The sequence below is a fragment of the Aspergillus vadensis genome (assembly GCF_003184925.1).
Source record: "Aspergillus vadensis CBS 113365 unplaced genomic scaffold BO88scaffold_7, whole genome shotgun sequence".
In the NCBI taxonomy this organism is placed as follows: Eukaryota; Fungi; Ascomycota; class Eurotiomycetes; order Eurotiales; family Aspergillaceae; genus Aspergillus; species Aspergillus vadensis.
The window spans coordinates 568970-579676 of record NW_020292045.1 but is presented as its reverse complement, the minus strand read 5'-3'; the positions used below and the strand labels follow the sequence as shown (position 1 = coordinate 579676).

General features: G+C 49.9%; 4 protein-coding genes across 4 annotated transcripts; 3 read left to right on the top strand and 1 right to left on the bottom strand.

Moving 5' to 3' along the window:
- The first annotated feature begins 368 nt into the window (after window positions 1–368).
- BO88DRAFT_403624 (putative mitochondrial carrier protein) lies at window positions 369–1535 on the top strand. The gene is made up of 4 exons (XM_025706407.1): window positions 369–607; window positions 664–1003; window positions 1087–1417; window positions 1473–1535. Exons 1-4 carry the CDS (start codon window positions 436–438, stop codon window positions 1515–1517), a joined length of 888 nt encoding a protein of 295 aa, XP_025564481.1. The 5' UTR covers window positions 369–435; the 3' UTR covers window positions 1518–1535.
- Window positions 1536–1723: 188 nt separating this feature from the next.
- BO88DRAFT_479982 (putative C2H2 finger domain protein) lies at window positions 1724–3438 on the bottom strand (the record flags this gene model as incomplete). The annotated part of the gene is made up of 6 exons (XM_025712112.1): window positions 1724–2138; window positions 2227–2393; window positions 2507–2517; window positions 2539–2599; window positions 2679–2901; window positions 3386–3438. 6 exons carry the CDS (start codon window positions 3436–3438, stop codon window positions 2018–2020), a joined length of 636 nt encoding a protein of 211 aa, XP_025564480.1. The 3' UTR covers window positions 1724–2017.
- A 437-nt stretch (window positions 3439–3875) lies between these two features.
- On the top strand, window positions 3876–6768 carry acoA (aconitate hydratase ACO1; the record flags this gene model as incomplete). Its single annotated transcript, XM_025702903.1, has 6 exons — window positions 3876–3911; window positions 4153–4230; window positions 4321–4340; window positions 4443–5041; window positions 5100–6445; window positions 6508–6768. 6 exons carry the CDS (start codon window positions 3876–3878, stop codon window positions 6766–6768), a joined length of 2340 nt encoding a protein of 779 aa, XP_025564479.1.
- Window positions 6769–7461: 693 nt separating this feature from the next.
- On the top strand, window positions 7462–9285 carry BO88DRAFT_403621 (putative metallo-beta-lactamase domain protein). Its single transcript, XM_025706406.1, has 6 exons — window positions 7462–7569; window positions 7624–7710; window positions 7829–7947; window positions 8014–8026; window positions 8092–8451; window positions 8506–9285. The coding sequence occupies exons 3-6, from the start codon at window positions 7864–7866 to the stop codon at window positions 8922–8924; spliced, it is 876 nt and encodes a 291-aa protein (XP_025564478.1). The 5' UTR covers window positions 7462–7569; window positions 7624–7710; window positions 7829–7863; the 3' UTR covers window positions 8925–9285.
- Window positions 9286–10707: the final 1422 nt, after the last annotated feature.

Below are 10707 nucleotides of genomic sequence, written 5' to 3'. Positions count from 1 at the left end.
GGCCACTTCAAGAGTTTAGTCCAGATAGCATTCACATCAGATGATGCTGCATGATCTGCATAAATATATATAGTCTTGGCATGAACCTATGCAGCCCTACTGCATGACAGACACATTTCTTTTTCCGCACTAGTAGTACGTAGCACTCATCTCAAGACAGCACTGTTTTCTGTCTACAGCACTTGAAAATGCAGTCTGCTCAGCATCAAAAAAGCACAATGCTATTGGACTTGCAAACAAGAGTAGGACGGATGGAAAGTTTCTACTATAGCCCTTTCAGTATAGCGTCCGGTTCGCCTTCTCAAGGTGGGACCGTTTAGTCAATGGAACCTCAGCCCGTCGAATGATAATAACCAGGTTGTTCCTACCGTAGTCACAATGCTCATTATCACCATTTGCTGCTGAATCGTTCATTCAGCACTGGCCCCTCGGCCCATGTCTTCCGATTTCTGGGCTGGCTACCTTAGCGGTGCCATTGGAATCATCATCGGCAATCCCCTCGATGTCATCAAAGTGCGGTTGCAGGCAGGACGCACTCCAGATATCGCCGCATCAACCACACCACAGCATTTGAGTCGCTTTGATAGCGCTACTTCCCTGGTTCGAGGTTTGCAAATATTCCGATCATGTAAATTACGCGTCTAGTATTAACCGTTTCATCAGGCGCCGCTGCCCCAATCCTCGGATATGGGGCCCTCAATGCACTACTCTTTGTGGCTTATAACCGATCACTGAAGTTCCTGGATAGTTCAATCATTGACCCTACAAACCCACAAGGTGTCTCCTTAAGCAAGATCTGGCTTGCCGGTGCTGCAGGTGGGGTGGCCAGCTGGACTGTGTCATCTCCGACGGAGTTCATCAAATGTAGGGCCCAGCTTGACTCACGCCCCGGGGTGTCGTCATGGACGGTTGCGAAAGACATTGTCCGAACACGCGGCTGGACGGGCCTTTATTTCGGAGGAGGGGTCACTTGTGCGAGAGACGCAATTGGCTATGGGTTTTAGTATGTGAATCCTTTCCCCGGATCTTCCCCCGCGATTTCATTGCGGCTCTTCACAGAATATTGACATACATCCTTCTTTGCAGCTTTTGGTCTTATGAATACTGCAAGCGGCTTACGGCCTCTAATGACGATGATGCGACCATGACTGCTACTAAAGTCTTATTATGCGGTGGAATTGCTGGGATTGTTACCTGGGCATCTGTCTTCCCACTAGATGTGATCAAGACTAGACTGCAGGCGAGAACGATTGAATTGTCCCCTGAACATCGCCCCTTGATGCAGCCTTCAGCCAAGCCATATACCGCAAGTGCCATCCAGATTGCCAAAGAAGCGTATCTCAATGAAGGACTCAAAGCCTTTTATCGCGGCCTAGGAGTCTGTAGTGTGAGAGCCTTCATAGTCAATGCTGTTCAGGTATGTCAACCCGGGTTTGGAATATTGCAACCCATTGCTAACGATCCATTCCAAGTGGGCAACATACGAGTGGCTGATGAAGTATTTACAAAATCCATAAACGTACAATGCAACAATGCCCAAGCATCTACAAACTACGTACGGAGTTCTCCGCAAGGATACGCGCATCTCAATATTGATGTGTATTATTGCAGCTCGTAAATTAAATTCGTCCTAAAGGAGCCGTGTCTGATAAAGTGGGGCCAAGCTAGATGGGGGCTCCGAGAAACGGCAGTTTTGTTGGTTTTACCGCAGAACGAAACCGGCGTATCCGGGAACTTTCCACCCCCACTGGCGGTTTTCGGCGCATGTGGTTTCACGTGTTGTCCAGCGATTTTGGCCCATCGCTGATTGGGTGATTCTTTCGTCGACATGCAGCCAGTAATATCGTCCGTGAAACAACGACGTCAAAACGGCGTAGATGCGCGAAAATTTTTTTCAAGCCCATTGAGAGTAGATATGTTGCCAGCAGAGCTCTTGCCGATGCTCTTGGAGCTATCCTGCATCGCAGTGACAGCCGAGAAAGCACTGCGATAGGCAATTTCACTTCATGGCGAGAATCTAATCCTCCATAAGGACCATCTCGGTGGTCTCTTGCGACCTCACACCATTGTCTGTACCCAAGCCGACAGCAGCCTCAGCAGCCTTCTGTGTGTGTGCCTCTTCGCGCAAGATGCGGAGTCTAATAACAGGCGCATAGGTCAGCATTTATGTGTCAAAAAAGTATTTGCGCCCGAGGCTGCGACATCGTAGATATGTTGGCCACACACCTTCTTTTGTGGTTCTTGCCCTTCGTATGGGCGGCCATATTATGCTCGCTCTCAAACCATTTGGAGCACTCGACGCAATAATGCTTTCCTAGGCCGGGAAGATCCTCTTCGTCTTTCGTAGCTTTGTATAGTTCGAGGTGTCTCGCGGACGCGATATCAGCCCGGACCTGATCATAATCTCTATCAATTTAATCAGATCATTAGCAGTCTATTCAGCTTTACGCAGCCCTTCCAACTTGAACCCTCATGATAGTGATCATTCAGGAATTAGCCTACATACCTGGTCCTGCGCTTCGTCTTAATTTTCCTAACAGCTCCCATTTTGATAGACTGCGGCCCAAAAAAAGAACTGCCTGATGGATTTGCTAGTGAGCTGTCGCAAAAGTGTTTTTCCACCGATATACGGAATGAAACTAAGACTTTAGGCGGTGCAAGAGCGGGTCGCTTATCACCAAAATTCCGCCTTTGTGTGCGAAAGAAGTATTTCCTGAAACATGTTGCTCATTATTGGTCAAAATCAGCTGGGTCTTGGCGGCGGGCCGCGGGATTCCCATCGGTAGGCCTCGGCTCTGACTCGGCTCTGTCAGCGCTTTTGGTCGCTTCCGTACGGCCATTTCCCCGGTGTCTCGTAATTTATGACGTTGCCATGTTCCGGCACGTTGCTCCGGAAAGCATCTCGTCCAGTTGCGATCCAGGTGAAATAATACGCTAACTGCCACCATGTCTCCTAAGCAACCCAACTCATTCAAGCGGTCTAGCATTACTGACGAGGTTGGGCGCGTAGAATCTGTCATATTATTTCATTTTCATGAATGTAGAATTTCCAAATGATTTTTTTGATCTATGTTTGCAAGTCTTGATGAAGCTTTAAGCTAGGATGTAGTAGAAGTGAGTGACGTCGATGATGTTCCCCCAGGATGAATGGATGTAATACAGGGCACATGATTGGACTATGTGCCTCACATGCCCTGTGCACGCCGCCGCACAGGCTGGTCGGAATTACAAGGTATGAACACAGCAGTAGTGAAGTTAGGTTTTACCTAGGTAAGACACTAGTTCGTGGCAGTCCATGGGGGAAGAATGCATGGGGGAGATAATAATACCCAGTAGATCAAACTATGCTTTTTGAGGGTCAGCTGAAAGGAGCAAAACCACTGACAGTGAGGCCTTTTCGAATCCAAAGGCAACCTTACGTTGACCGGGTAAAGCCATTATGGGTCCTTCTTAGTTTTTTTCATTTACGGAGTGGTCAGAAAGGAGGGAGCGAGGTCTGCAGGCCAAACGGAAATTACAGGTGTATCCGTATCCATACGGTAAGAAAGGGGTCCCACGGATGGTCCAGCCACCTTCCTTCTCTCCGGTCGCATGCAACGCTTGCGTAAAGGTCGGTACTGTCAGGAGCGGTTACGGGTCCTCTTCTCCGGTTCAGTAAATCGCTCTCGGTGGTGGAAACAAGAATTCTTTCCCACTCAAGCTTCCTTTTTATCTACTCCATTTTCCCTTTCTTCCTTTATCCCTTTCCTTTCCTCTTCCTTTCCCACTCCACTCCATCTTTTGCTGCTTCCTCCCGTCGAAGCTAGCTTTTGCTGTTGTTTGGATTGGCTCTCCTGTGTTGCGGCCCTGCCCACCTCGCATAGAGAGCTTCCACCATGATTACCACAAGGCTTGCGCGCATGGGTGCGCTGGTAAGTCCATTCCTGACACGTTTGTCCCCCGTCTGGCGAAGAAGTCATGACATTCTGTTCAGGAATGAAATGCATCTAGCTGGACGTCTTTGTAGCTCAATGGAAACTAACCAGGTCTGCTCTCTAGGCCCCTAAGTCCCGCCTTGTAAGCGTTTACCCGCAATCCAGTTCAAGCTCGCATCACCAAATTACAGCGGGAGTGCGATGGTTCGGTGAACAGGAATACTAATAAAATGTGCAGATGCTCGGGGCTCGGGGTATGGCCACCGTCACCGACTCTCCCCTCGACAAGAAGGTCGAGATGTCCAACCTGGAGAAGGTGAGTGAAACTTTCCATTACGTCTCGGCTGGCTTCGGGTAGCGCGGGCGCCAGATTTGGGAATATGATCCGCTAACAATGCCTGTGTAGGGTAACTACATCAACTACAAGTATGATAGCACTCTTGATTGTCTGGAGAATCGGGCGCGACCTCTCAATTGCGTCTTCTCAGGTCAATGAGCTGTAAGCTAACATGACTACCACTTCTATAGGAAGATGTCCGAGAACCTCGACATCGTTCGTCGTCGTCTGAGCCGTCCTCTCACATACGCCGAGAAGGTTCTGTACTCTCACCTTGACGACCCCCACGGACAGGAGATTGAGCGTGGCAGCTCCTACCTCAAGCTTCGCCCCGACCGTGTCGCTTGCCAGGATGCCACTGCCCAGATGGCTATCCTCCAGTTCATGTCCGCTGGCATGCCCTCCGTCGCTACTCCCACTACCGTCCACTGTGACCACTTGATTGAGGCCCAGGTCGGTGGCGACAAGGATCTTGCTCGTGCCAACGACATCAACAAGGAAGTCTACGACTTCCTTGCCTCCGCTACTGCCAAGTACAACATCGGTTTCTGGAAGCCCGGTTCCGGTATCATCCACCAGATCGTTCTGGAGAACTACGCTTTCCCCGGTGGTCTGATGATCGGTACCGACTCTCACACCCCTAACGCTGGTGGTCTCGCCACTGCTGCCATTGGTGTTGGTGGTGCTGATGCCGTCGACGTCATGGCCGGTCTCCCTTGGGAGCTGAAGGCCCCTAAGGTCATCGGTGTTAAGCTCACCGGCCAGATGTCTGGCTGGACTACTCCTAAGGGTAAGTTGATTTCTGATCTGTCTTGCACAATCGGACGAGCGTTAACAGTAAAATTTAGATATCATCCTCAAGGTTGCTGGTCTCCTCACCGTCAAGGGTGGTACTGGCGCTATCATCGAGTACCACGGACCTGGTGTCAACTCCCTGTCCTGCACTGGTATGGCCACCATCTGTAACATGGGTGCTGAGATTGGTGCCACCACCTCCATGTTCCCCTTCAACGACCGCATGTACGACTACCTGAAGGCCACCAAGCGTCAGCACATTGGTAACTTCTCCCGCGAGTACGCCAAGGAGCTCCGCGAGGATGAGGGTGCGGAGTACGACCAGCTGATCGAGATCAACCTGTCTGAGCTCGAGCCCCACGTTAACGGTCCCTTCACTCCTGACTTGGCCACCCCCATCTCCAAGTTCAAGGAGGCCGTTGATGCCAACAAGTGGCCCGAGGAGCTGAAGGTCGGTCTTATCGGCTCTTGCACCAACTCCTCCTACGAGGACATGTCCCGTGCCGCCTCCATTGCTCAGGACGCCCTTGACCACGGTCTCAAGTCCAAGTCTCTCTTCACCGTCACCCCCGGTTCCGAGCAGATCCGCGCTACCATTGAGCGCGATGGTCAGCTCAAGACCCTCGAGGAGTACGGTGGTGTCATCCTTGCCAACGCCTGCGGTCCTTGCATTGGACAGTGGGATCGTAAGGACGTCAAGAAGGGTGAGCCCAACTCTATCATCTCCTCCTACAACCGTAACTTCACCGGTCGTAACGATGCCAACCCCGCCACCCACGCTTTCGTCGCCTCTCCCGACCTTGTCGTCGCCATGACCGTTGCCGGTACCCTCAAGTTCAACCCTCTCACCGACAAGCTGAAGGACAAGGACGGCAAGGAGTTCTTGCTCAAGCCTCCCACCGGTGAGGGTCTCCCTGCTCAGGGCTACGACCCCGGCCGTGACACCTACCAGGCTCCTCCCACCAACCGCGACGGCGTCAACGTCGCTGTCTCTCCTTCCAGTGACCGTCTCCAGATCCTTGCTGGTTTCGAGAAGTGGGATGGCAAGGATGCCACTGACATCCCTATCCTGATCAAGTGCCAGGGCAAGACTACCACCGATCACATCTCCATGGCTGGCCCGTGGTTGAAGTACCGTGGTCACCTTGACAACATCTCCAACAACATGCTGATCGGTGCCATCAACGCCGAGAACGGTGAGGCCAACAAGGTCAAGAACGCCTTCACCGGCGAGTACGATGCTGTCCCCGCCACTGCCCGTGACTACAAGGCCCGTGGCATCAAGTGGGTTGTCATCGGTGACTGGAACTACGGTGAGGGTTCTTCCCGTGAGCACGCCGCTCTGGAGCCCCGCCACCTTGGTGGTCTTGCCATCATCACCCGCTCCTTCGCTCGTATCGTAAGTGCTATCCAGTCTTTACTATCAAAACCACCGGGACGCGAACTAACATTTTCCTTTAGCACGAGACCAACCTGAAGAAGCAGGGTATGCTTCCTCTTACCTTCTCCGACCCCGCCGACTACGACAAGATCAAGCCCGAGGACAAGGTCGACCTCCTCTGCACTGAGCTCGAGGTTGGCAAGCCCGTCACTCTGCGTGTCCACCCCAAGGAAGGTGCCTCCTTCGACGTCAAGCTCAGCCACACCTTCAACGAGTCCCAGATCGAGTGGTTCCGCGATGGTTCCGCCCTCAACACCATGGCCCGCAAGGCTGGTAACTAAATCAAATGGCGATTGCCAACATGCATGACATGGGCCTCATAGGCCCGTCTGTATATTATGATCGCTGTTTTTGTGTTTGTTGCGAAAAGATATGATACCTGAAAGATCTGCTTGCGGGGTTTGGTTATCCTACCCTCGCGCCATGGCAGTCTGCTCTGATGCCAAACAACTGCATTGGAAGCGAAAGCGGCTGCCTATGGTACCTCTATGATGGGAATATCCGGCGTCGTTTTTCGAAAAATTTAACGATTTGTTTCTGTTGCCGCTCTGGGCCTGTTTTCTTTTGTACCCCTGTGATTTTCCGGTGGACTACATGGATATATCTTTGTTTTTGTTTTATATCATACACTGTATGTTAGGGCTTGCGTGCATACCACATTTCCTTCTGTTCCAAGATGGATCTTGCCCGTAGACGTTGTAATCAGTTTTCTGTAGCACTCCCGGTGAGCAGAACGGTCACTTACACCCCCAATGGCGTATTCGGACATACATATGTTACAATTTGCCCGATTTTGCGACTTGCTGCAATTAGGCCTGACTTCATTGGTGCTGACATAACTAAGTTCCCTCCTCAACCGAGGCCTACACGGCTGTTCACCCCGCCTCGGAAACGTGACTCTGATAGTATAGCCGATCCATCATGATAAGGAGTGTTCAGATGTAGTAGACTCATAGTATCTGCTCCTCTTTACTCACAATCTCTCAGCTGCATCCAAAATTGAAAGAATATCATTGTCGGCCTCTTTCATCTCTGGAATCCCCACGTGACTGAGTACAGCTGACCCACTAGCCTGATTGCTCGTGAGTCTGATGATTCATTCCTATTCTTACTCTGATCGTCCTGCTGAGTATTAGTCCTATATAGAAGACTGCGATATAGACCGACGATAGTACATACCTCAAGTGATTGCTCGGTTGTCTCTGTGGTAGGGAAAGATACTTGTAAGTATGTTGCTTATGTTCTGCGCAACCTCTAGAGTCAATGCGTGCTCTCGGACCCAACCAAAGAATCCGACGCAGTGCAGATGGCTAATGCGAGTTGGTGTCTGGCAAGTCGCAGATCAATCGCACTGAAGTGTGGTATATGCTGGAGACATGGCTACCCAGCTAGTCTCTCTGGCGGAGGTGGAGAGGCTCAGCGCCTCGGTCGTACGGATATTGGGGGGCAATCCCGGCAAGGTGAGTTAATGTTGAGATAACACACCGGTCTTGATGGACATAGAAACTGATATACCTTTCTTCTAGTTCACTCTGCAAGGTTTGTTCTCTCTCTCACACACTTTTAGCGGTGCAGGCGTGTCATCCTAACCGAAATTCCAACAGGCACGAATACGTATCTAATCGGGCGAGGTCGTCAACGCATCCTCATTGACACCGGTCAGGGTGAACCCTCCTGGGCAGCCCGGCTCAAGACTCTTTTGGCAGAAGAGAATGCAACTGTGCATCAGGCACTCCTTACGCATTGGCATCCAGACCATGTTAAAGGCGTTCCTGACCTCTTAGCATTATGTCCGGACGCTATCATCTACAAAAATGATCCAGACCTCGGCCAAGAGAGCATTGAAGACGGTCAGATCTTCAGTGTTGAAGGTGCAACGCTACGAGCATACCATACCCCGGGTCATACGGTTGACCATATGATGTTTGTCCTTGAAGAAGAAGACTCTGTCTTTACGGGTGATCGTGAGTATCATGGCATTCTCTACTTCCTGCCTCATGGCTAACTGCGCTTGTCAGATGTCTTGGGCCATGGCACGAGTGTCTTTGAGGACCTTTCGTCCTATATATGCAGCCTAAAGCGAATGCAGAACCGGGTTTCGGGTCGCGGCTATCCGGGCCACGGAGCTGTTATCGAGAATGCGACAGCAAAGATCACAGAGTACATCAAGCACCGCCAACAGCGAGAGGATGAAGTGGTTCGTGTTCTCCGATATAATCACCTCGATGTCGCAGATGGGGAAGCATCTCCGGAGCGTAAACGGTCTTGGACGCCACTGGAACTAGTCAAGGTGATTTACAAAGATGTGCCAGAAAGCCTTCATCTGCCTGCTTCTAATGGAGTGTTGCTTGTTCTGAAGAAATTAGAGGAAGAAGGCCGGGTAAGCCGAGATGTTGATGGGCGATGGGTTCTAGAAACTGGACGATCTGCGCTTTGAAGGATTATGAGAAGGACTGGGTTGTTGAGTTATCATCATAGTAGATATATTAGTAGATCTTTGTTTCGGGATTATATGGCATATGTTATTAGGGATGCGATGCTAGCCGCTCACCGATGCAAGAAGATGCCTGTGACCGCCATGCAGTGCGTGCATATTCACCTAATCATAGACATACTATGATGTTATTCCTGTCAATTCACAACCATCATCCCTTACATGCTTCCAATGCTACCCAGTATAGACATACCGTGCTCATCAACGAGAAAAACATAGATCGTCACATCATTATTGTAGTACTAGTGAAGCTTTTAGCAAATTCGCTCCCCCTTCCTTCGGCGTTAATAACCTTGTCAACTAGCGGTCTGATTTCATCGCATCAGTCTTACCACACAACAAGAATGACACCGAATGTAGTAAGAGAATTGAAAACAGCTGTCTCAGATTATCCAAGATAGAAGCAACTAAGAAACATAGATATGCTAGATATGATGCCATATAGTTCCCATGCAGTAATAATGGACCCTCTGTTACTAGTAGTGATTGGTTGAGACCGACTTCATTATGACTATCGAGACTCTTATCGTCCAGTTAACCTTAGGAGCAGCGAGATCCGAGTACCAGGTAGAGAGAGATAATGGGTGGAAAATGTTCTCTGGTTATGTCCCCACATTAGAACTTGAGCTACCAAGACTGACTGACTGACTTGCATCCTGCGCACTGATCTTATCTGACAAAGAAGTCCCCTCTCGAATCAAGTCAAACATACGATTTTTGTAAGTCTATGCACCGAGTGTGCCATGGAATGCTATTAGGTAAAATGGCCAACTGAACTGCATAGCAGTTACCTCACCTGCAAGAGGCACCAGACAGTATTCAGTCAGTCCTTTTGTCTATACTAAGGAATGTGGCTTTTACCATAAGACGTGGCGAGTTTCAGAAGCATTAAGATATACAGAGTCAATGAATCCATTAATGATGGGATAAAATAGTATGGAGAGTCCAGACCCGTCCATAACAGCGGGGTATTGATTTCACCACCCGACTAAAAGCGCCTCTCGGGCAGCAAGAAGGGAAGAAAAGTTAACAAGAAGGGAGAGAGTGTATGTGCTGAAATCCTGCAACGCTCGTGTTTGTTCGTACCTTTGCGGGGATCAACATTCATCTAAAGTATGCTGATGACTTGCTTTTCTCCCCACGCCACCCAGAATGTTACTGAGAGTGAGTAAGTAGTCAGGTTGGATTCTATACTACTGACCAGAATCAGAGACAGTAGCCTTTAGTACTACTGGGGTGACATTACAATGTTGAACCGTCATCAGGCCATTTGGATTGGGTAGACGAATCAAGTTACATGAACCCCAAGCAGCCGTGGGACCTGAAATGAGGAAGTAGGTATCTCAGTAAGTAACTCATAATAGATTTCCCTCGTTGAGGGGAAACTGGAAGTGTTGGCATCATCCAAAGCCAAGGGCGAGTGTGAGTGGCTGGCCAGATTCCCGCATCCATTGCGACCGCTGGTCATCTCTGACTTCATCGCCCACTTCGTCGGAACTACTACTCTTGTCCCCTTGTTTCCCTCCCCCCAATATTCTTTCCCCAACTCATCTTTCCACCACACCTCTTTTTTTTTTTCTTCCCCCACTTCTCGTCATCTCTTTCCTGTGTAAGCGATAGGCTGTGAAGGAGAGTCCCTCAAAAAAAATAATATTTCAAAGGAGACAAAAATAAAAAAGAAGGGAGTTACAAGCAGCCTGTCAGGGTGTGTGCTGTGATCGATAAT